The sequence below is a fragment of the Daldinia decipiens genome (assembly GCF_022478715.1).
Source record: "Daldinia decipiens strain CBS 113046 unplaced genomic scaffold F4813scaffold_12, whole genome shotgun sequence".
NCBI classification, from domain to species: Eukaryota; Fungi; Ascomycota; class Sordariomycetes; order Xylariales; family Hypoxylaceae; genus Daldinia; species Daldinia decipiens.
Genome location: NW_026054555.1, coordinates 604,221 through 627,371, shown reverse-complemented (window position 1 = coordinate 627,371; position 23,151 = coordinate 604,221). Strand labels below are relative to the sequence as shown.

At 46.5% G+C, this 23,151-nt stretch overlaps 7 protein-coding genes and 1 non-coding gene across 8 annotated transcripts; 6 read left to right on the top strand and 2 right to left on the bottom strand.

The window, feature by feature from the left end:
* The first annotated feature begins 1,150 nt into the window (after positions 1-1,150).
* On the top strand, positions 1,151-3,335 carry F4813DRAFT_356182 (MFS general substrate transporter). The gene is made up of 4 exons (XM_049242950.1): positions 1,151-1,425; positions 1,499-1,814; positions 1,880-2,685; positions 2,748-3,335. Exons 1-4 carry the CDS (start codon positions 1,298-1,300, stop codon positions 3,016-3,018), a joined length of 1,521 nt encoding a protein of 506 aa, XP_049100716.1. The 5' UTR covers positions 1,151-1,297; the 3' UTR covers positions 3,019-3,335.
* A 208-nt stretch (positions 3,336-3,543) lies between these two features.
* Positions 3,544-3,615, top strand: F4813DRAFT_t63. The gene has a single exon. It is a non-coding gene; the product is annotated as a tRNA-Ala (tRNA).
* Positions 3,616-3,924: 309 nt separating this feature from the next.
* F4813DRAFT_356178 (S-adenosyl-L-methionine-dependent methyltransferase) lies at positions 3,925-6,219 on the top strand. The gene is made up of 4 exons (XM_049242949.1): positions 3,925-4,271; positions 4,344-4,887; positions 4,941-5,262; positions 5,331-6,219. Exons 2-4 carry the CDS (start codon positions 4,634-4,636, stop codon positions 5,907-5,909), a joined length of 1,155 nt encoding a protein of 384 aa, XP_049100715.1. The 5' UTR covers positions 3,925-4,271; positions 4,344-4,633; the 3' UTR covers positions 5,910-6,219.
* A 239-nt stretch (positions 6,220-6,458) lies between these two features.
* Positions 6,459-8,661, top strand: F4813DRAFT_356177 (pyruvate dehydrogenase E1 component beta subunit mitochondrial precursor). Its single transcript, XM_049242948.1, has 2 exons — positions 6,459-7,244; positions 7,319-8,661. Exons 1-2 carry the CDS (start codon positions 6,876-6,878, stop codon positions 8,075-8,077), a joined length of 1,128 nt encoding a protein of 375 aa, XP_049100714.1. The 5' UTR covers positions 6,459-6,875; the 3' UTR covers positions 8,078-8,661.
* Positions 8,662-9,408: 747 nt separating this feature from the next.
* On the top strand, positions 9,409-12,389 carry F4813DRAFT_43684 (S-adenosyl-L-methionine-dependent methyltransferase). Its single transcript, XM_049248485.1, has 10 exons — positions 9,409-9,846; positions 9,937-10,053; positions 10,194-10,246; positions 10,348-10,485; positions 10,641-10,707; positions 10,788-10,815; positions 10,878-10,890; positions 11,013-11,448; positions 11,660-11,744; positions 11,807-12,389. The coding sequence occupies exons 2-10, from the start codon at positions 9,949-9,951 to the stop codon at positions 11,956-11,958; spliced, it is 1,077 nt and encodes a 358-aa protein (XP_049100713.1). The 5' UTR covers positions 9,409-9,846; positions 9,937-9,948; the 3' UTR covers positions 11,959-12,389.
* Positions 12,390-13,174: 785 nt separating this feature from the next.
* Positions 13,175-15,094, top strand: F4813DRAFT_395630 (cytochrome P450; the record flags this gene model as incomplete). Its single annotated transcript, XM_049247723.1, has 4 exons — positions 13,175-13,412; positions 13,506-14,041; positions 14,145-14,567; positions 14,735-15,094. The coding sequence occupies 4 exons, from the start codon at positions 13,175-13,177 to the stop codon at positions 15,092-15,094; spliced, it is 1,557 nt and encodes a 518-aa protein (XP_049100712.1).
* A 1,820-nt stretch (positions 15,095-16,914) lies between these two features.
* Positions 16,915-17,878, bottom strand: F4813DRAFT_43589 (uncharacterized protein). The gene is made up of 2 exons (XM_049248484.1): positions 17,752-17,878; positions 16,915-17,685 (listed from the first exon to the last, which is right to left on the bottom strand). Exon 2 carries the CDS (start codon positions 17,587-17,589, stop codon positions 17,044-17,046), a length of 546 nt encoding a protein of 181 aa, XP_049100711.1. The 5' UTR covers positions 17,590-17,685; positions 17,752-17,878; the 3' UTR covers positions 16,915-17,043.
* A 2,301-nt stretch (positions 17,879-20,179) lies between these two features.
* On the bottom strand, positions 20,180-21,065 carry F4813DRAFT_43500 (uncharacterized protein). The gene is made up of 3 exons (XM_049248483.1): positions 21,006-21,065; positions 20,573-20,919; positions 20,180-20,514 (listed from the first exon to the last, which is right to left on the bottom strand). Exons 2-3 carry the CDS (start codon positions 20,853-20,855, stop codon positions 20,426-20,428), a joined length of 372 nt encoding a protein of 123 aa, XP_049100710.1. The 5' UTR covers positions 20,856-20,919; positions 21,006-21,065; the 3' UTR covers positions 20,180-20,425.
* Positions 21,066-23,151: the final 2,086 nt, after the last annotated feature.

Sequence of the window (23,151 nt, the reverse complement as noted above, 5' to 3'; positions counted from 1 at the left end):
CCCCCTTCACCGGGTTACCGCGTATCCACAGAACTTGGGACTGGTCATCCGTCCACTATGTGCTTGTTAAAGGTGGAATATGATGTATCTTGACATCTCCATTTGCCCTAGGTAGTTTAAGCATCCATGACCTGGTGTTAGGTAATAGGTTACTTTTATCTACTTTAATATGCTTTTTAGTGGTTGGGGGATGGTTGGTTATATTAATTTTGAATACAATACCTTTAGTATACGTCAATCCTCGTCATGTACTAATAAACAGAGCATATTAGCGAGAATATTTCATAGCTTATATATATATATTTACCCGAAGATAGCGGTACCCTTTCTAGCACTACTCTAGCAAGTTTAGTAAACGGTCGGGTTAATGTATAGCTAGATCCGGCATTAAAATCATACGGTTAAACCAACGACGACAACATTACTTTCTTTTATAAGTTAGCAACCAAGATTAATATAAAAATAAAAATTATAGATGAGAAGTTGACCTCTTACACTTAATATGCATGCCTACGTCCTAGGTAGGCATGCCAGGTTTAAACGCAATTGAGCCTTAGGTAACTATATACTAAGAACTCTACACTGATGAATCCATACTCCTCAACCATCGAAAAAACCCTAGTCTCTTTCTTTGATATAGATATATCCGATGAAGGCGAGTTAGTCCCAACAGCAGAAAATAGCCATAGTTCCAGAAATTAGACGAAAGAGAAGAAGGACCAATGACAATATATTAAAGAGTTATATCTGTGAGGATTTTAAATAGTACATTTAGAATAGAATATACTCTTAACTAGTATATATAACTATAGGCTCTTCGAATTACCCCTTAGAGTTAATGCTACGTTGATATTGCTGTGATTACTCCTATGTTAGTAAGAAACCTGCAGCCTATGGTAACAATATAGCTTGATGATACAGCCGACTGCCATTAAAACATATTTCTTGTAAGTGACACTGATAATTATTAAACAAAGAGATATTTGTCTTAGGATCCGATATCATTCGATCTAGAGGCGCAACGAACGATCACGCAACTTTATCGCCAAGAACCCCGCAGCAACACTACCCAATCACGGTAAGGCGTGGCGGCATAGCATCTTAAGTGAAGACTCTTGGTAGGTTCCAGGCCTTGGAGTCGTTAGCTGGCGTTATTGTCAGGTTATTGGCCAGTGTGGATAGCTACGAGCTAAAACATATACAAGGAGCTTCGTCTTGACATGAAAATGAAAATGAAACTTCGTCGCCGTCTATTTAATTGTTGTCCTGGCTGAGGTGTTCTCTTTTCGACATCATTATGGCCCTTGAGAAATCTTTTGAGCCGGCTATTAAGGCTCGTTCTAGCGATGAAGAAGCTGTCCCCGTCGATGTCGATTATTCAGTCGCGGATTGGACTGAGACAGAGGAGCTCGCCGTGAAGCGGAAGTAAGATATCATCCTCATTAGAATCTTAGATCCTAACCTGGGCCTTTGATTATAAATTTCTAACGGCCTACAGACTCGACTTCATTCTACTGCCTATCCTAGGTCTTGCATTTTTTGCACTCCAAATAGACCGAGGAAACATCTCAAACGCCCTAACAAGCACCATTACCCAAGACCTCGGCATCGATACGAATCAGATCAATGTTGGAGGCAGTCTTCTGTCTGCAGGCATCGTTTTGTTGGAAATTCCCTCCAACATTCTGTTGCAGCGCATTGGGCCTCAAAAGTGGCTGTCCACTCAAATCATAGCTTGGGGACTCATCGCTACCTTCCAGAACTTCATCAAGAACTACGGTGGCTTTATTGCTACGCGTCTGCTATTGGGTCTGGTACGTATGATGAATATATGGTCCACTTCTACTTTCGTGTATAGTGCCAATGTCAAGTTACGCAGTGTGAAGCGGGCTTCATCCCCGGTGCGCTATATACAATGTCGACCTGGTACAAGAAATCGGAGACTAGTCTACGAGTCTCGATCTTCTACCTCGGAAATCTCATCGCTTCGGCTACTACTTCACTAATCGGCGCGGGTATTCTTAGCATGGGTGATCGATACGGTGTAGCGGGTTGGAGATGGCTCTTCATAGTTGAGGGATCTATCACAATAGGAATTGGAATCATCTTCATTCTCTTCCTTCCACCATCAGTCGGCAACGGATACCCGCTCATTAGCTTCGGACGGTGGTCGTATTTCAATGGGCGCGAGTCGTACATACTTGTGCGCCGCGTACTACTCGACGATCCAGCTAAGGCTACGAACCATCTGCGCATCTCGGGTAATGATATCTGGATGACGGTTAAGAACCCTAGGATCTTATTTCATATCGTTATCACTACTACTTCTACAATATCAGCGACTGCGATAAACACCTACGGCCCGAGCGTGATTAAGAGCCTGGGCTATGGTACCGTAAGGGCCAATGCCATGGCTAGCGTTGGCGCTTTCATCGCCGCGATCATGACAGTATTTTTAGGTTGGATATGTGACACCACTAAGCGAAGAGGACCAGCATTGCTAGTCGGCGCAATTTGGAGCTTGATTGCATTTTCTTGTCTAAGAGAAGCATGGAGGTGGAGTACCGGGAGGAAGTACGTAGCTGTCGTATTCTCGATGGCTATGAATTCTACAATCCACATTCTCAATGTCGGTTGGCTATCGGTGAACTGTCAACGACCACAAGAACGAAGTGTTGCTATGGCGTAAGCTCTGTTACAAATAGCTCCCCATTATTTCCGACTTCATCGCTAACCCCAATACCTAGAATGATTATAATGGGTGCGAATTCCGGCGGCATTGCAGGAAGCCAGGTGTTTCGGACTCAGGACGCCCCTCTTTATCATAATGCATTTACTGCCTGTCGACTACTTTCTGCTGTGGTTGCGGTAGAAATCACAGGGCAAAGTGTATGGTACTTCATGAGCAATAAGAAGTTAGACAAGCAGGGAGATGCTCCTGTCGTGACTGGGAGGACAGATGAAACGCCTGACGGGCAGAGAGTTGAGTTAGTAAAAAAATGGAGGTGGACGTGGTAGGCGGTGCTTTGATGAGAACCAGGTTTTGGATCTGGATACATGAAAATGAATGTTATTAGCTCTATTCTTATTAGTTGGCCAAATGAAAGACCAGGTCGTTATATTTTCAAAGAATAAAACCACGAACAACTTTCAACTCTGATGCTAGTTATGTAGGTACTTAAGCTAACGTCGCTGGTTCATTGGTCATATGGATGTCTCTTGGGATATTAGCCTGAATATATAGGTACGTTTAGGAATCTGACTCCCAACTTCTCAATGGAAGTTTTAAAGACATATTCATAATATATGAAAAAGTTGTAGAAAATTGAAAGGTATTGCTCGATGTTAAAACAACATGAGCTCGGGGTCCAAGGGTTGGGTCCAAGCTTGGCAACTTAAGACCAGAAACAAGACGGTAGCAAATAACGCCAATCGGCTAATTAGGGTCAACACTCATCTTTCCCACCACAAGCTACATATACAAATCTAGCAAAATTTAGCTTTCAACGAATCAGATCTACAACGCTTTCAAAGAGCTGTATGGGGCTTGTGGTTTAGTGGTATAATACTCCCTTAGCATGGGAGTGGTCCGGGGTTCGATTCCCCGCGAGTCCATCATTAGGAGGTTAGATTCCTTCTGTACCATCTTTTTGCTTTTGCACTTTTTATTCCAAGTTGGCTCTTGGAGCCTTTAAGTATTATTTGTAGTTATAAGCAAGTGCTTTGCTCTTAAAACATTTAATATAGCTTCTGGTAATTACCTATAATTTTTATTTTTATTTTCATTTTCTGTAGCTTATGATTTATTATCCCCCGCTCTTGAATTCAATTTCTGAAAATCACATCAGCGGCGGCAAGCTAAGACCCTCACGGTACACGTAACAGTTGTTTTACTTTTTCTTGAAAAACATCATTACCTAATAGGGGGAAAATATGGGAAATACCAATTATCTACCTAAATTGTGAAGCATCGAAGGATTTTTCCAAACAGCTATTGAGCTATATCATTATGATACTGCGTAGAATGCGAATTCGTATTCGGATCCTGCACTGAGCAAACCAGTGATAATATCACGACAGCTAGTTCACATGCTAAAACCGAAATGCTTGGGGCATAAGACGGCGTTAAAGCCACTAGACTCACCAGCCACGTAGCATGCTTTTTTCTGTGGCTTGTCGGGTTCGTATTCGGGTCTAAGGGGTGAATCTGTTCGAAATTGCGGTAGAGCAAGAACGGGACGAATTGACCCCTGTCTCCGATTTCTTCTAATGCAGGGTCAGCGCAAAGTTATTGGTCAAAACATTCATGAACGTAGACTTAGCTCAAGAGGTACGAACCTAAGATTGGCTAATGAATTGGAGAATGGTCCTCTAGGTCCATCTTATCCAGGCTTAATCAATTGTCGATAACGACCCCAGAAAAATAATAAAATGTCGCCCGTCCCCTTTTCTGAGTATACCGCTTCTCGACAATTGTAACATCCTCCAACTATTCTTTCCATACGGTTTCTGCTGTTGGTTTCTGCTGTTGGTACCATTATTCCGCTACAAACTTGTAATAATCCTTTTTCAACCAATTCCTTCTTTCAATCCTTCAGCCTTACACGTCAACTCGACGTCACCGTCGCTCAACATGGCACCCTCCAAGATTGAACTCGAGAAGCAGGACAGGGCCCGCGATGCCGCCTTTAACAAGGCGATGCACGGAGAAACTGCCCAGGCCACGGGTGGTTTCCGCGCCATGATTGGAAAGGGTGGTAAGGGTACCGATGCGCAGAGGGCTGCTGTAGACGAGTACTTCAAGCACTGGGACAACAAGGATGCCAAGGACGAGACTGAGGAGGACCGTGCCAAGCGAACGGCCGAATACGCTACCCTGACAAGACAGTACGTCAGACAATTTCCATGACACCGCATTTCTTGATACTAATATGTCTCAGTTACTACAACCTCGCCACCGACTTCTACGAATATGGTTGGGGCCAATCCTTCCACTTCTGCCGATACTCTCTAGGCGAGAACTTCTACCAAGCCATTGCCCGACATGAACACTACCTCGCGCACCAGATCGGTATTAAGGAGGGCATGAAGGTGTTGGATGTTGGTTGTGGTGTTGGTGGCCCTGCCCGAGAGATTGCCAAGTTCACTGGTTGCCATATCACTGGCTTGAACAACAACGACTACCAAATCCAACGCGCCACCCACTACGCCGCGAAGGATGGTCTCTCGAACCAGTTAAAATTCGTCAAGGGTGATTTTATGGTAAGTCTTAGCCCGGGAAATTGCGGTCCCGCATCACTTTCACTAGTATATGGTCTAATATTTTATAGCAAATGGACTTCCCCGACAACAGCTTCGATGCTGTTTATGCCATTGAGGCTACCGTTCACGCGCCCAAGCTCGAGGGCGTCTATAGCGAGATCTTCCGAGTGTTAAAGCCCGGTGGTGTCTTCGGTGTGTACGAATGGCTCATGACGGATGATTACGACAACAATAACCTAGAGCACCGTGAGATTCGCCTTGGTATTGAGCAGGGTGATGGTATTTCGAACATGGTTAAGATCTCGGAAGGTCTCGAAGCTATGAAGATCGCTGGTTTTGACTTGTTACATCACGAGGATCTTGCTGACCGCCCCGACCCTATTCCGTGGTACTGGCCACTTGCTGGTGATTGGAAGTATATGCAGTCGGTGTTCGATACTTTCACCATCGCACGGATGACATGGTGGGGTCGTATGCTGGCGCATAACTTTGCGGCCTTGCTGGAGCTGACCCGTTTGGCCCCGGCGGGTACCAAGAAGACGGCGGACAGTTTGGCTCGCGCAGGTGACTGCTTAGTTGCCGGCGGTGCTAAGCATCTCTTCACACCTATGTACCTGATGGTTGGAAAGAAGCCAGAGCAGAAGTAAGAGCTACATCCTGAAAGGGATGTTCATGGAGTTGAGGGCAAACGAGGTGCTTATAAGCACAGTAATGAATAAAGACGTAACGTCCACGCCTACTAATATTATTAATACGAACTTTCGGGGTCCTGAGGTTGATTCTGGAGACATGGCCTTGACTCCTTTGTATATATTACAAAGAGGCATACTCACGAGTAGAGTACATCATTTCGCAGCATATACTAGCGCCTGAAAAAAAAGAATAATTAAAGAACAATGTTCTGCAGTTCCAATGCAAATATGGTGAATGATGTATATCTATGTAGGGAAATTAGTGCCTTAGGTATTCTTAAACCTGCCATAAATTTGTCTACAGGGGCTCTAGATATAGAGGGAGATAACGGATTACCCCCAACGGAGGGATTCCCCAATTCACTCCGTGACGGCGTTACTCGGCCAATCCTAGATACACAACCGGGAATCCAAGTACCTTTTAACCAAAGCATACCTTAGAGGCATGATGTAATATGTTAAAAAGAAAATAATGCTGATATGATATTATTATTATATTTGATCTAGGTATTTGTAATTATAGAAATGTAATAGTTGATTAGGTAGGTAGAGTTTGGCAGGTTATATTAGGTACTTTGATGATATATTCCTATGTAGATAAGGCTGTTTTGATAAGGGTCTAGGAATTCAAAGCTCCGATAGCTTACTGAAGCAGGTAGGGACTAAATCCGATGTGGAATAGCGCGGCGTATCGCCCTCAACAAGCTGTTCCTGTTCCATCCGAAAAAAAGTTGGGAGAACAACGGCGATTTGAAAGCAACTCCAAAAAAGGCTGACGGTAAAAAATCGCTCTTTAATTCTTCCCCATCACTACAGCCGTCACCCACGATAACCTTCGCCAACCACGTCCACCTTCTGTCGGCAGGGATTTCAATCTCAATTGAATTCCATCCTCCTTCACCTATCTAATTCCCCCTTAGAATGTCGCGATACTTGCGTCCGGCGGCTAGGCTAGCCGCCTCTGCACGCACCGCCGCAGTCCCCCGAGCCATTCCCCGGTTTGCTCCCGCTTCTTTCGCCCTTTCTCAACGGAGAACGTTCGCAGATGTTAAGGGTGCCAAGGAGTACACTGTCCGTGACGCCCTCAACGAGGCTATGGCCGAGGAGCTCGAGGCCAATGATAAGGTCTTCGTTATCGGGGAGGAAGTTGCCCAGTACAATGGCGCATACAAGGTTACGAAGGGCCTCCTAGATCGGTTTGGAGAGAAGAGAGTGATTGATACTCCGATTACGGAAAGTGGTTTCTGTGGTTTGGCTATTGGTGCTGCGCTGAGCGGTTTGGCTCCTATCGTGAGTAGAATTATATGCGCCCCGAGATTTATTAGCAAGGGCGGAAAGAGACTAATTTGTTACGCAATATCTAGTGCGAGTTTATGACTTTCAACTTCGCCATGCAAGCTATCGACCAGATCGTCAACAGTGCCGGCAAGACGCTCTACATGTCCGGTGGTATTCAGCCCTGTAACATCACGTTCCGCGGCCCTAACGGGTTTGCCGCTGGTGTCGGCGCTCAGCACTCCCAGGACTACAGCGCTTGGTATGGATCTATTCCCGGTCTTAAGGTCGTTTCTCCCTGGTCTGCTGAAGATGCCAAGGGACTACTAAAGGCTGCTATCCGGGACCCTAACCCGGTCGTCTTCCTTGAGAACGAGCTTATGTACGGTGTCTCCTTTCCCATGTCCGAAGCCGCCCAGAAGGACGACTTCGTTCTTCCGTTCGGCAAGGCCAAGATCGAACGGCAGGGCAAGGATCTAACTCTGGTTTCCCTTTCTCGTACCGTTGGTCAGTGCATGGTTGCGGCTGGGGCCCTGAAGAAGAACTACGGTGTGGAAGTGGAAGTTATCAACCTGCGATCAATAAAACCCCTAGATATCGAGACCATCGTCAAATCGGTTAAGAAGACACACCGCCTGATTTCTGTCGAGTCCGGTTTCCCCTTCGCCGGTATGGGCGCTGAGATTCTCGCCACGACCATGGAGTATGCTTTCGACTACCTAGATGCCCCTGCCCAGCGAATCACCGGTGCTGAAGTTCCCACACCGTATGCTCAAGGCTTGGAGCAGATGAGCTTCCCGACGGAAGACCTCATCGAGAAGTTTGCCGCGAAGGTGCTACGTGTATAAAGCATGAGATGGGATGATATGAAACGAGGAAAACCATAGAAGAGGAGTTGGAGGCATGAGCAATGTACAATATTAATCGATTACTGCCTGGACGAACTGTCACCCGGATTAGGTGTTTCGAAAATGGCGGAGTGATTCCCACGACGAAATGGATACATTGATTTAGAGCATCTTCCAGTCTCTTCGAGACCATCCTCGGTGGTACAGGTGATTATTGCATGAATGTGCTATTAGAAGCGGTGTGTGCCTATGTCTAAATGCGTGAGGACGCATTTACCTAGTCAACATAGTCAGCCGAGAGTAAAGTCCTAGATGTAAAATTATCCAGTAGAAGGCAAGGGTGGCTTGATGAGATGGACCCTGTTGTGTAACACGCATCCAGATAGGTAACCTGGAACTAACTGGCTGGTTTGATCCGCCCGGTTGGAACCTACGCGGCGTCCGGGGTCGGCCGTGCCTGCACGTCGCCTTGACAGTTCAGAAGCAAGAGTAACTGCCTTAGGTACCTTAGGTAGGTACCTAGGTAGGTAACTTTAGGTACTTGTCTAGTCAAACTTAATTATATGCAGGGAAATATAACAAGATATAAACGTGCATATGTACATATTTAACTCTACATTATGTATTATTAAACATAAACCTTTAGTCCTTCATCATTTAAACATTACATCTGACCTGCCAAAATCAACAGACTCATTTCGGACGTTGATACATAATAGGTAGCAGTGTAAAATGCCCTAGCGCAAGTACGTATGTTGTATCCACGAAATAGCACTTTGCGGTTTTTACAGCGGGCAAACAGCACTCCACGATCCCCAGGCGAATTACCAAAGACCTGGTTGATGGAAGAGCATGCCTTGCTCGTTGTTGATAACTCCATGTATTGACCTGCTACCCAAGTCTCTCATACGGAAGAAACAAGGGTTCATCAGCACGTTGGAGGCGTCGAAATTACCTTGCAGGGCAATATATTTATTACCACCAGCCTGGCTATCCAATTAACAGCGCCCGAAGCCCAGTTTTATGTCGCGATTGGTTCACGTATCCAAAATCCAACCCTTCGTGGTTTAAACTGCCTTGCGTTTTTTATCATCCCTACACTATTCCCTATTCCCTACACTATCTTCCCCAATTATGTACGATAATCAATGTAACGGGAAACCCCCAGGAGAGAGCAATTGCTGACCGCCTCGAGTCGATCTCATTGTTCCGGGACACAGGTACCCACTACCCACCACCTAACTACCGTTGATGGTCCATTGGGACTGCTAGTTAGGTAGTCTTGGGGGGCAGGGAGGGAGAAAACTTACCAACTTACCACTCTGCCGGTCCACACGGACCCATCTGCCTATATCAAAATAGGCATAACAGATGGTACCTGCGACCGTGTGCAAATTTGGCCGCGCATCGCTGTAGTTCGCGATAAGTCTTAGTACACTGGAAACCTGCAAAATCAGGCGGGAGGTTGTGTACTATTTTCCTATAGGTTTCTAATTGGTCGGGATCCTAGTGAAGATCGGAACTGATAGTTTCTTGCAAGTCGACGTCAAAGCAAGAGGGGAGATCCCAGGATACATACACTATTTCGAGTTATTCTCATTCGGATTCGTTGTGCGACGTGAGGATTCCCCATTCGCGAGTCCCGGGGTCTTTCATTATTATCATTACTATTATTTTTTCACTCTTTTCCCCATGAAACATCCATGAACCTGTCCACGACCTTCTTTCCCATCGTTTTGCGTGTTCGCGTTGGATATTAATGTGTTATTGTCGGTGGGATCTTTCTCATTTATCCGCTTCCCACGTGCCGAACAACGAGCTCGCTTGGAGCGGAAACGGGTAGCTAATCTAAACCGTAGCATCAAGACACCATGACGGATAGCTGGAGGCCGACTAGCGCAAGGTCCAGCGGTTCTAGTCCGTTGAAACCGCCTGAACAAGCGGAACTTGTAGCCGAGCCAGACTTGGAAGATGAGGTACGATATACTGGATCTGGGGTAGTGGGGGCAGGCGTCGCCTGTAACCGATCTACGAAGGGTGGTGCTATATATCGGCTTTGCATAGCTATCCCCAGTTAAAGCGCAAGCAGCTTCTGACATCTTAGTTGGAGTCACAGGAGTATCAATACGATGACGATAGGGATAGGGATTCGGCGCTGGGATCAGATATGTCAGTTTTCTTCTCTTTAGCGGCTTACACCCAAGGGGCGCCAATGAATACGGGGATAGAAGCAAGGTACAGCTTGTTTTCACTACTAACACTCTAAATAGAGAAAGTAGCGCCAATTCCATCGCGTCGAGCATCATGGAGTACCGGATAATTCAAGGGCGAACATTTCACAGCGACAGGCACAACGTCAACTACTTCACCCCGAATGACGAGCAGCAAGTCCAGTCTATAGACATCACGTACGTATCTTATAGCCCTAAGTCCCATTCCAGCACGGTCCGACGGGGGGGGGGGATCTCAGACGCCGATCTTCGTGTCTAGCAGTTAGATCAGTGTCGCGATCTTGCAATTTTCGGGGTCGTGTCTGACTGATATGCTGCGTTTACTCTCATAGCCACCACTACCTTAGCTTGCTGCTTGAAGACAGACTCTTCATTGCACCAATACCAAACCATGTCCAGGTTTGTCAAATCCCTTCTTACTGTTAACCACTAATTTATTGAATCGTGGACTACCAATATGCTAATGCCCCCCCTATTAGAGTGTGCTGGACATCGGAACTGGATCAGGTAAGTAGCCAGACTCCACCTCGTTTAATATCGATGTTTCTGTACCTAACCGATATATTTAGGGATATGGTCCATGTACGTACTATGATAGATCAAGTCATCTTCTAACCATCATAACATGCCCTATCGTCTATTCTCAAACCCCTAGCCGTATCTTCGAAATTTTGGCCCCATTTCTCACATTATGACTCGAGCAGTGAATTCGCAGAGCAGTACCCCAACGCACAAGTAATCGGAACGGACCTCTCGCCCATGCAACCCATGTGGGTTCCACCCAACGTCCAGTTCGAGCTGGAAGACTGCACGCAACCGTGGTCGTGGGGTGATAATTCCTTTGACTTCGTACACTTACGGTACTTATTTGGCGCCATCCCCGACTGGAACGAATTCATACGACAGGCATACCGTGTGACTAGACCTGGAGGTTGGGTCCAGAGTTGTGAGACCGAAGTTATTATCCAGTGTGACGACGGAAGCATCCCTCCTGACAGCACGTTCAAGACCTTCTGGAACAAAATTTACGACGAGATAGGGGGGATATTAGGCACGTCGTTTAAGCCAATTACCCATAACTTCCAGGAGAGTGCCTTCAGAGCGGCTGGGTTCCGAGATATTGAGGTGTATGATTACAAAGTGAGTCATGAACATTAGCATTTTTAGTATTGATGGGAAGGATGGGAAATAGGCCAGCTGGAGAGTCTTCGTATAGCCTCATCTTACCCTTCTTACCGCTTGTTTTATTTCAGTTCACGACCAGACTCATCTCCCCATTTTCGGTACCCTGAATCCTCATACAAGTATCGTGCCCAGTTTTCATATGGCTGACTTGGATACTAAAATACAGCTCCCGGTTGGTGGATGGCCAACTGATCATAGGATGTCAGAAGTTGGCCAGTATGTCCAATTAACATTACTTAACGACCTCGAAGGTAAGTCACTTTGATCTGCTCCGGTTGCCAATACACCTTCTAATGTAGCCATAAACCTGCAGGCTACACACTCGTTCCTTGGAATATGGTCATGGGCGACAACACCCCGGGTTATAAGGAGAATCTGGCGCAGATGAAGAGGGAGCTACACAATAGGAGATTACATGGCTATATGAGAACTCGCTATGTATATGGTCAGAAGCCAGAGTCGTGACGTATAGATTCTAGGAGTGATCATATATATATTTGCGTCGTAGGATGGGGAAAGGTGACGTGGATGACAACAGGACACCTACATCCGAAGAGGGAGGCAGGTTCATGGATGTCTCGTAGGCATGGATACGCCTACACGTATGAAATGAAGGAAATACCCGGAATACCAATAGTTAATTGCGTCACGGATATTGGGAGAAATCGTTTAGGGGTGGATGGATCTGGTATACGGACTCAAATTGAATTGTCCACTCGATCAGTTTGAATACTCGGCTCGACAGTTGAAACTATAATGATGATCTTCTTTCGAACTTTGGGCTAACCGTCGTAATCACTCCAAGTATTCTCTTTTTTTTATGACGGCGTATACCACACCGTCTTGATAATAGCGTCATAGGAATGGCAACACCTAAGTGTTGTCTTCGAGCTTATGAGGTATGGAACTAAACTTCGTCGGCGGTTTCGTAATTAATCAGTCTTAAGTAATCTCCAAGATTTGACAGGTGACGAATCCAATAGCATTAGCTTTATTGTCAGAACTTTGTTCCCGTCGAATCGGATAGGGGGTGGGAAGTCCTATGTTATTGGCGAGGATATATGTACCGATTACCTAATTAATTGTATTCAGATGGAATGTAAGCAGATGAATTCGGAGACCTTATCCGGATCTCAGCTAGAAGTGTCAGGAATAGTAGACGTCCTCTACGTTGAGTATGGCTTATAAGGGATCAATAATAGATAAACTGGTACGAATCTTGTCGAAGCTCTGGTGTATTAGATCAAGATAGGATTATCTGCAATGCATTGTTATAAGTCTGTATTAGAATATTCTGCAGGAATCGGGCGTCCGGTGAGGAAACTCTGTCTAGCTGCTTGGTTGATCTTTGCGGGGGTTAGATATAATGTAACTGACGTATGAACGCGCAACAAGGTAGGGATTTGACAAGATAAACGGTAGCAGGGTCAAACGACTCGAAGTAAATGTCAGTTAAACATTGACAGTTGCTTAAAGTGGCAGCAAATTTAGTTTGACAGCTTAAAACTGGGCCGTCCCTCCCGTGTGACATGTGCCTGGGGAATATGTCTGACGATGCCGTGTATGTTTGACATCGTACGTGGTGGGATAATCGCATATAACATAGGCCCGGGTTTACTTGCCGTCTTGGTAACCCTTTCTCTTCCTGTTGGGAAATATCCGAGCTTGGAGCAGTCCTACAATGAATTTACTGTGGCCCTACGGGCTGAGTAGCCCATATCTATTTTCATATCTTCTCCTTTTCTTAGCCGTTGCGATTCTATCAGTGGTCGTCTACCGGCTCACCTTTCACCCCCTTGCCCGTTTCCCTGGGCCCGTGTTGGCGGCTTCTACTGGACTATACGAAGCATATTACCAGTGCATAAAGGATGGCGGAGGGCGATATTGGGTCGAGATCGAGAAGATGCACCAGCGTTACGGTAATGACTCCTTCGTGTATCTTATTGTCTTGATACCCTCAATATTAGTGATTTAAGACAGCCTGGCTTACTGGACTCTACTTTGGCACATAGGTCCTATTGTTCGTATAAACCCGCAGGAAGTGCATATCGCGGACCCGGACTGGAACGCGGTATATAAATACTCGTCGAAGGCATCGAAGCCGCGGTGGTTCTACTTCCGGTTCTTCGGCAAGTTCCCGAGTACCAACGTAGCCGAGTCGCACGCGCTACATCAGCTTCGCCGGGGCCCGTTACAGGTCTACTTTGCCTCGACAAACATCCAGCAGTACATGCCCACGATCCTGGCACAAGTCGATAAACTCTGCGCTCGCATCCATGCTGCCGATGGTTGCGTGCTTAACTTGAGCGATGCTTTCCGCTGTCTCGCCACCGATGTCGCGACCGGCTTCGCGTTCGGGGCCCCCTTCGGACATCTCAACGAACCAACTTTCGACCGCGAGTTCAACATCGCCGTCAAGATGGTCGTACGCACTAGCATGTGGAGTCGGCATACCTTCGGGTTGCTGCTGCCTATGCTGCATAGTCTCCCGGAGAGCATCGCGAAGAAGATGAATCCGGCTTTCGGCCGGGTGAAGTGGATGAGGGATGTGAGTCTGTGACCGTGGCCAAATCTTCTAGTGCGCAGTAACTACGCGTCACACGAACGTGCCACATAAGGCGCAGTGCGTTCGCTGACTTGCTTCTGCACAGACTATGACTAGTTGCGTCCGGCGCTCGATGAACAAGCCCGAACCCGTGCTCGGCACCCCGTACGACATGATACAGACGCTGATGTCCTCGAACCTGCCGCCCGAGGAAAAGACGTTCCCGCGGCTCTTCTCCGAGACCCGGTCTGTCATCATGGCTGGCACCGAGACGACCGCCACCACGCTCGTCTGCATCACGGTCAATCTTCTTAGCGACCCGGCAAAGCTCCAGAAATTACGGGCCGAGTTGCGTGCTGCTGAAAAAGCGAAGGGGGACATGCTTGAATACTCGGACCTACGAGGACTGCCGTATATCACCGGCGTCGTCAATGAAGGCCTTCGCATGGCTAATCCTACACCGAGCCGGCTGCCGAGGGTCTGTGAGGACCAGGACCTGAAGTACAAGGAGTGGATTCTCCCCAGAGGCGTAAGTTTTGTGATTTGAATTCGTATCGAGTTTGCTCTGTCTTTGCCCCCCCCCCCCCCCTCCAACATTATATCTCCTCTCTACTATCAAGGGGGGAAAAAGCAAAATATGCCTACCTACTTTATACGTACCACTAACGCAACTCCCATTGGGAACAACACAACTAGACAACCATCTCGACAACAACCCAAGACACGCACAACGACCCTTTCGTATTCGCACAGCCACACAAGTTTATACCAGAGCGGTGGATGGACCCGGAAGAACGACGACGACTAGGACGGTACCTACAGCCGTGGGGACGCGGTACACGGCTGTGCCTCGGCATGGAGCTCGCAACTACTGATTTGTATCTAGCCGTGTCTCGACTATTCGGGCCCCGCGCCGGTTTCGAAATGCGCTTGCACGACACCGTCGACGACGATTGGGTTGCGTACCACGAGTGGTTTGCTGCGTTCCCCAGGGGACGCGGGCTCAGGGTTAGAGTTAGCACGACGGGAGGCGAGGGAAAGGAAAAGAGCAGATGAAAAGAGAGAGAGAGAGAGAGAGAGAGAGATGTCGGAAGATGCCAGTTCTTTCTGGTTGCTTTTGGGAAAGAGACAGCAGGAAGATAAACGATTGGCCAAGTCACCATATGAGTAGAACCGAACGTAAGGGTCAGGGGAATATATTATACCAAGGAAGGCCATTTGTACTGAATTATCTGGTATTAATTTTGTCGTAAAACTCATTCCTGGCTCGAAGTTCTTCATATAGCAACGATACAGATACATTCACGTATAACAATATAAACAATTCGAGCCGAGGTAATTGATCTCAATTTACTAGTATTAAATCGTATCGTCAAAGCTCTAAATTCAATAGGTTTCGTTCTCAAAGAGGGATTTAGAGGGAACAGTAAGATCAAGATACTCGAATAGCCTCGTTGAAATTCGACATATACCTCACTGCTATTTACTACGCCGTTGAAAAGTACAACCGCCACACGGATAGAAAGTCACAACTACTGCCTCCAGCTGAACAACGCTACTCTGAAGACCCGTCCGGCCGTACTCTCACGTAAGAAAATAAGTTTAGGTACTTGATTCGATAAGAGTGAATACTCAAATTTCTACACTTCAATAAGAGCCCCCTCCCCGAATTTATTTCGTCAGGCTGTAATCAATGTAAGAGGTAGGTAGGTAGCAATGTCAACAACTTACAATTTTAAGGGGAAAAGACACCTAAAAAGACGCCCCAGGAACTCGCTGTTTTCCAATTCACGCCAAGTAGTACGCGAGTAATACTCGTCGAACAGATATCGAACCAATTGCGCCTCCAGAATTCATCTACCGTGCTTTCATACGCCCGAAGAGCTCTCCATAGAACCCAAGAGCTACTACTCAAATAAATTAAATTACTCAAGCACCATACATACCTCATACCTCGCTCCGCCGAGATAGGAACAAGCACGACAACAATCCGTACACAATTCAACCTCGCCCTTTATTTACCAAAGCAGCATCCTGTGGTTCCACGACTACCACTCGCCGCTTTGTCAACGCAAAGCAGAAAAGAAAACAAAAACCACCCATCCGCTAACAAGTCGTTAGTTACATCGCCTCTCCTTCTTTCACGAGCTTCTCGCCCCAGCTCGCGCGCCCAATTCCTCGCCGCGAGGCTGTCTTATATTAACCCGCGAAGCCCAACGGAGAGGGGAAGGGAAGGACAGCGAAGAAGAACTGGCGAGAGTCTCCGAGTAGTCTCCGCCTAGAACCTCCAATTACTAATCCCTTAATAAACCAATACCCCTGGAGAATATATTATGATGATGATGATAATGTGTGTGGTGCCTTATGTGCCTCATGCAGGTAAGCCCAACCGCTCAGGTTGACACGTTTTCCAAGTGATAAAGTAACCCCCCTCTATCCCGTCGCGGTGAACAAGAGGGGGTAACAGCAGCAGCGGCATAAGCCCCCCCCCTCTCCCCACCGTCGGTTCCAGAAGTCGCCCCTCGAGATGACGGTGAGGCCATTGGTGTCTTTAGTGGACTACGGCGTAACTCGCGGGCCGCTCCGCGGGGCTCGTCTCCTTTTTCCAATGGGAGTTCTTACCACGGGATTTAAATCTGTTATTTTCCTAGACGCATGAATGGCGGTCACATGATAGAGGCGAGGAAGATAGTGGCCTGCAAAGAGGAGGCTGGGCTGAGTTTGAGGTTCCTGGATCTGATACATCATACTATACTATCTACCTCCTAAGAAAACATGTCGGAAGCGTATCCGGTTATCATTACGCTCTCGCTAACAAGAATCTGATATATCAGATCTAAGAAAGATAAACATACAAATTCTAACTTCGGCGAATTCTCTAGAAAGTGATAAAAGGATCGTTATAGGTATGTACCATTCGAACTGTCAGCAGACTCTGGCGTCGCATCGGATTGTGAAACTCGTTGTTCGTCCGTCCCCCATTCGATTGATTCTACGCCATCCTCTCAAGTCTTGCTCGTCTTATCGGCAGCGCGTCCTACGAGCTCCAAAGCCTTCACTAGCACATCGCGATCTTTCTGGAACGTCAATATCTTGACGGCTTCGTCGCTCCGAAAGAATTTAGGCTCGAACTGCGCCTCTCCATCTCCCGCAATGCTGTCTAGTTCTGCAATAAACCACCAGACTAACTTGACACCGTTGCCCTTCTCCAAGTCTCGAACATCTAGCATAAAAGCTTCCGTGAGGCTGTCGTAGGTGCGTGGGATATCTTTAACGTCAGCCGCTTCCGAGTCAGATGGAGCTCGAGTAGTCATCGTTACAGGGCGTAATCGAATGGCACAACCTGACTCTTCGCGAACTTCTCGTATGGCTGCGTCTTTCCGGGATTCGTTACAGTTACGTCTCCCTTTCGGCAGCAACCATTCGTCCAGGGCGGCATAGTATAGTAAAAGGACTTGCTCCGGCTTCTCTGTGTTGAACACAACAGCCCCGCAAGCTTCGACAAATTTCTCCGAAGAATAGAGTGTACTCTTCCAACGTGTTGTTGCCATTGTAATACTTGTAAAAAAGTTTGATATGTAGGGATCGAACCTACAGGAATGAGGTAGGAAACCGGCCAATATATCGGAGAGGTAGAATAATGTATACTGTGCTAGCCACGTAGAATGCGTTAACTTCGAGACCAGAATTTTGCAAGCCAACTTACCGCTGACACTAAATCGGGAGTGACAGAATCCGAGGATAGCTCAAATTAGCGGATTCACAACATTTATCACTATACAAACTGGAGGCGGAAAAGTAACTACGTTGTCACACCAAGAACTACGGACATAACCAAGGCGGGACCGCCGGTATACATAGGCGCAATTTCTTTGATCCAGATGTCTCAGTTGTCCCAGGGATAGCCTCTTAACAATATTTCGTGACAGGACAAGGTCATCTGATCCGAGGAAGCACCTTGCGACCTTACCTAGTAGAAGGCTCTTACACTGCCATGATATTCTTGGTAACAAGATGCAGACCGAGGTGATTAATCTTTAATATGCATAATGATAGCGCTCGGCTAGGTGGAGGAAGGGGTTTCTCTGCTGACGTTGCTGATAATCCTTAACATCGCAATTGACGTGAGCGGGCAAGACCATAAATGGACACCGGGCGCCCTAGTGCACGACGAGGGTAGACCAGCCTTTGGCACCAACAGCACCACATTACGAAAAGCATTCCCTGTCGACTGAAGGCCGATCGAGGGGGAATCCGAGCCGAGCATATCTTCAAGTTTATGCAAAATATTGGCAAATATTGGCAAATATTGGCAAATATTGGCGTTGGAATCAACGAGATGGAAGCACTCCGCCGTCATCTTTGGTAGGTATCAAAGATAGCTTGGTGACTTGATAACCTGCCGCCCATGCATGTTGGCGGCACGTAAGGACTCTTCTATGCTTCGACGGCATAGGGCGCACATAGATGTCCCGAGTGAATGGTCTGCTACTACGGCCCGGTGCGGGGGATTACGTGAGCATAATCTGTAGGTACCTAGTTATTTATATGGTGAATGAGTAATTTGTAGATAGTGATCTATTGCGAACTGATTGAAAGAATGGTGGAATGCTGTAATCTTTAATTTGTAATCAATTCCTTTCGTTGATAAGATGTGGTGTAAGACTGTGGATTCGAGCTTCTGTTTTGCTATTAATAGTTTCCCAATTGAAGTTGGAGAGAAAGGTTCGACTTGTATTCCAGCCATTCCTCCTTTATTGTTGAGGTGAGGGATGTTGGATATTCTCAGGGGGATTTACCTGTAAAATACCTCAATACTTGGGTACTTGGGTACTTGACTTACAACGGGAGTACCCAGCGCCCAGCGCCCAGCCCAAGACCTAAAACAATTTTGTCTATCGATAATGCACGATTACATGTTTTTCGTATGCTTAGGCGGGGTATTGTGATGATTGCAATTGCAATGAAACGTTGGGAATGGCGGGGTCTTAATTTCTACATACACTTCTGCAACATGTGAAAGTGGACTTATCACACCATCTGAAAAGGGAATAGCGACGGCGCCTGACTGTTGTAGATACCCACACGCTATGTCTCGGGTGATGAGGATATAGTAGGGAGAAAAGGTCAAGTGACAAGATCCAAGGTGAGTAGGGTGAGAAGCATGCGAAGCATGATCATCAACTTGGTGGTGGGGTGTCTTGGATAAAAACAAGATAACGATAAGATGGATGGCCATAAATAGTAGTCTCTAATCTCTTAAGTGCGTGGTGTAGTTTATAGCACCTCCTTCCCGTGCGGACCTAAGGCATGCATGTCTCGAATGTACGTATTATAGGTACGTATTATAGGTACGTACATACATGCATTGATAGGAGGTACGTACATAATTCCTAGGGGGGAGGGTACCTAAAGGGTATTAGGAGGCATCGTGCGACGTCTACGCACGAGAGACGGCTAGGGCGGATCTAGGCGAACTGGATTCCGCCCTAAGCTTCGCGTCGTCTCTTTTCTAGGTGGTCATGTGGATTCATGGATGTGTAGCTTAGGTACGTGAAATGTTGATAATGTGCCTTGATCCCTGGATACGTGACTGCATATTGTTGTGTATAGATGATACCTTGGGTTTTCAATATTGCCTCTTTCTAAGTAGGCAATAAGCGTGAATGCGCCAGTCACGCTGCCGTATCTCGGATGGTAATCAATATCGACTAATTGGAGTTGTTCAAGTCGTGCAGCTTTAATTGAAAATATCGTCAGGCAATTGCTTTTAGGCATCTGCTTTTACGCTCGGCTGGACTTGACACATTATATCGTTTTCGGTACTTAAAGGCAGAATCAACTGCTTGCCTGCTTCATCTCGAGTGAGGCGATAACTGTGCGACATATGCGGCCTCGGCTTGCGTACCGCTATTTGCTAAGCCATTTGCTAAGATCGAGTATTGTAGTTATACCGGCAATTGGGTCTCAATTAAGGAATAATCAGCCTGTCGTAGCCAATTAAATTGAGCAAAGTACATACATACTATGCTCTCGTAAGTCGTAGAGAATTGGTTGGCCATAATTGATTCACGACTAGAGCCGCCATCGTAAATATCAATTGATATAACGTTAACTATACCGGAAGCTCACTTCGCTCATTTTATGAGTCACGAATGCCTGTAATATAAATAATAGTACGAGGCTTGCTTTTTCGTCTCAAGATAGTTGAATGAGAATGTTGAGAACGGCTACGAGATGTTAAGCGTTGCCCTTGATTCAGGTCTTATCCCGGCAGGCGCGTTTGCGCAGGGTACGCCATGATATCTCGAGGCAAGTAGAATTAATAAAAAGCCTACCTGACTTAGGCATACGGGAAACGATGTAGTACAACAGCTCGTAGGACTCCTAGGCTGTAAGCTTCGAGAACGTCTCACATACAACTCTCATAACTCGGGCGCTTTCGGATCTGCATTGAGCAGCTTCCCGCTTTATATCTGTCATATGTTAATGCTAACGATAAGAAATGTGAGGCGGAGCTAGGGCAAGCATAACGTAATGGAATGCAGACCAGACGGTCGAGAATCAGGCGAGGCAGGCTATCCAGGTAGATAGATTGTCTAGGATGCCTAATTAATAGAGGGATTCGACAGCTCGAATTGACGCTGTCCCGGATTCGTCGGGGAAACTCTAGGGTAGTCAATCGATGGCGATATAAGTACGAAGCTTGTCGTGGATAATATAAGTCCGCCAAAGTCCGAGTAAGACGTTGACATGTTGACAAATTGTACGAATTAAATAGGATTAGACAGAAGCTAGTCAGCCTAGGTCGGACCATCGGTATTATGTAGTGTTGCTATTGCCACGAGGGTAATGATCCCTTACTCCACGAATCTAGGAGACTAGGCAACAGAGAGCATCGTCAGCATTGCTGCGGCTGTGCTACATCACTCCGCGCCGATAAGTCATGCGTAAAAACTATGCCTACAAGGAAAGTAAGGTAGGTACCTAGGTAGGTAGGTAGTTAAGTATTATCGCCGGTCTGCTTTGTGATTGACAAAAGCATGGCCACCTCTAGGCAGCACGTTAATGGCCAATGTTGTAGAGGTAGGTTAGATAGGTTAGATAGGTTAGGTAGGTTAGGTACCTAGGTAGGCAAAGGTACCTAGCTACTACAGAATCGGCGCATTCGAGATCTGGGGACGCCATCAGGTTGGGGTTTGGGTGTAAAACAGATCTGTAAGTCTGCCCCACGCGGGCGCACGCCGTTAATGAGGTACATAAAAATGTATGGTAAGAAGTGGCTTGTGACTTTAGCGTATGACACAAGTTGTGAGTGGTTAATATGACATGTACCGATATGGGTGGGGAATAGTAGCGGTACTTAAAACTCGAAAAGAGTACATTTTACGACCGGACACCTGAATAAAAGCTTGCTTGTTGAATTTGGAATATTCTTTAGGTTAATTAGGCTTTGAAAATGAATCAAGCGCTACGCTTTAAAGGGTAATATAGTTTCACCTGAAGTACATGTTGCCCAATGATAAGCTTAGCAGGAACGACCATTGGCTCTTTCTAACCTAGGTTAAACAGTTAGCTAAGCGATTCTTCAATAATGTAATTCCTCTTAGGTACTGGAATTTGCTAAGTAATGCTATTGTTCTACGTCCCTTATTTTCTTTTTTTGTCTGATTCCTTTCACATCTTCGCCTTCACTGTCCTTGCACTATATGACTCACAGACAAATGGGCTTCTCGGCATCTTCAGCTCAGTCAAATCCACCCAATTATGGACACTCTTATCTATCAATTGATCTTTTGATTGGCCAATTCGTCTCATCAATTTTCTAGATTATCCCCTCATTTGCTTCGGTCTACATAGCGCTGAGGTGGCAGTTTTTTCTCTTCTTGCTGCTGGTCAACCGGTCAATTACTTGCTCTAATCGCGTTTGCTTCCAGAGGTCTAGAGGCTCTAGAGGCATTGTCTGTTTCAGGTACTTCCACGCAGAACCCCGAATCCCTCCTGGATAGCCGCCATATCCGCTTAACCTAACCCGCTTTTTCGAATTTCTCGTTTTCTGCCAATGCGCGCAATGGCATCTCGTTTTTTTGGTGGTTTTGGCTTTTTATGCTATGCTAGGTATCCCGCACTCCGGATAACGGCTATGTGTCTGGGCTATCGAAACGCGGTCGCGTCAGCTCTAATACCTACCCACCTTGGCAATAAATCTAGGATCCTTCTATCATCCCAAGTCGGCTCGGGGGGAATGAAGGCCGGCAGTTGCTAGAATGGAGTCGAGTAGTCAATGAATTAAGTATCTCCTATCATTAAGCTTCCTAATTCTTCGTATAAAACTTTTCCTTGCATAATTATCCTCAATCAAAAAGCCCGCATGTTGTTGTCTTATGTACCTGTTTATTGTAGCTCCAGTTGTCGGATCCTGATATACATGTATCTTTGTCTACCCTCCGTACAGCCCTGGCTTGGCAGCGTTGCTGGCTAACAGGACGATGACATGTCAGATATAGATCAGATATGAAGCTTGCAAAACCTCATATTTACCAATGTGCTATGGCCTTGGTTGGTAGTTGGCATCGCCCACCTCATACGCCTAACAATTGGCCAACCGTTTCTTAACACCTGGTTTGCGAATCTTATACAGTGTCCATGGAGAAACGCGAGCCAGACGCTGCGTGACACGATGCAAATTCGCCATGTTCAATCGAACTTCTGGTCCACTTGAAGGTACTTAAGTTTGGGCATCAGGATCTCCCCAGGAAAACACAAAGGTCAATTCGCTGAGAAGGGTCTCTTGTAAACGGGGAAAAGGCGCATTCGTCCAACTTAAGTCAGTTACGGTGCCTAATCTGGCGGAAATCTTGTGCACCTAGGTTATTCCCGTCGACATCAACTTATTATGCGTGCCAGCGTTGCAGCTTTCAATCTTCCCGTTGAGCTTTTCTCCTGCGAACCGGGAGACCTGCGCCACTCCAATTCGTCCGTGTTATTGGACCCCGCGTTGCAAGATCCGTTGGCGTGACAAATTGTTATGTCCTAGTTGGGCTTCTATTTAGAAGAGAGGGGAAGCACCCTCAATACAAATTAGAACAGACCTGACATTACTTCAGTAGGCA

Coding starts and splice junctions, on each gene's coding strand:
- F4813DRAFT_356177 (XM_049242948.1), top strand. CDS start 6,876: ATGTCGCGATACTTGCGTCCGGCGGCTAGGCTAGCCGCCTCTGCACGC. Junction 7,245..7,318: donor TGAGCGGTTTGGCTCCTATC/GTGAGTAGAATT, acceptor CGCAATATCTAG/TGCGAGTTTATGACTTTCAA.
- F4813DRAFT_43589 (XM_049248484.1), bottom strand. CDS start 17,589: ATGGCAACAACACGTTGGAAGAGTACACTCTATTCTTCGGAGAAATTT.
- F4813DRAFT_356182 (XM_049242950.1), top strand. CDS start 1,298: ATGGCCCTTGAGAAATCTTTTGAGCCGGCTATTAAGGCTCGTTCTAGC. Junction 1,426..1,498: donor GAGCTCGCCGTGAAGCGGAA/GTAAGATATCAT, acceptor AACGGCCTACAG/ACTCGACTTCATTCTACTGC. Junction 1,815..1,879: donor CGCGTCTGCTATTGGGTCTG/GTACGTATGATG, acceptor CAAGTTACGCAG/TGTGAAGCGGGCTTCATCCC.
- F4813DRAFT_356178 (XM_049242949.1), top strand. CDS start 4,634: ATGGCACCCTCCAAGATTGAACTCGAGAAGCAGGACAGGGCCCGCGAT. Junction 4,888..4,940: donor TACGCTACCCTGACAAGACA/GTACGTCAGACA, acceptor AATATGTCTCAG/TTACTACAACCTCGCCACCG. Junction 5,263..5,330: donor TCGTCAAGGGTGATTTTATG/GTAAGTCTTAGC, acceptor AATATTTTATAG/CAAATGGACTTCCCCGACAA.
- F4813DRAFT_43684 (XM_049248485.1), top strand. CDS start 9,949: ATGACGGATAGCTGGAGGCCGACTAGCGCAAGGTCCAGCGGTTCTAGT. Junction 10,708..10,787: donor CAATACCAAACCATGTCCAG/GTTTGTCAAATC, acceptor CCCCCCTATTAG/AGTGTGCTGGACATCGGAAC. Junction 11,745..11,806: donor ATTACTTAACGACCTCGAAG/GTAAGTCACTTT, acceptor ATAAACCTGCAG/GCTACACACTCGTTCCTTGG.
- F4813DRAFT_43500 (XM_049248483.1), bottom strand. CDS start 20,855: ATGGTCCGACCTAGGCTGACTAGCTTCTGTCTAATCCTATTTAATTCG. Junction 20,515..20,572: donor TCTGGTCTGCATTCCATTAC/GTTATGCTTGCC, acceptor AACATATGACAG/ATATAAAGCGGGAAGCTGCT.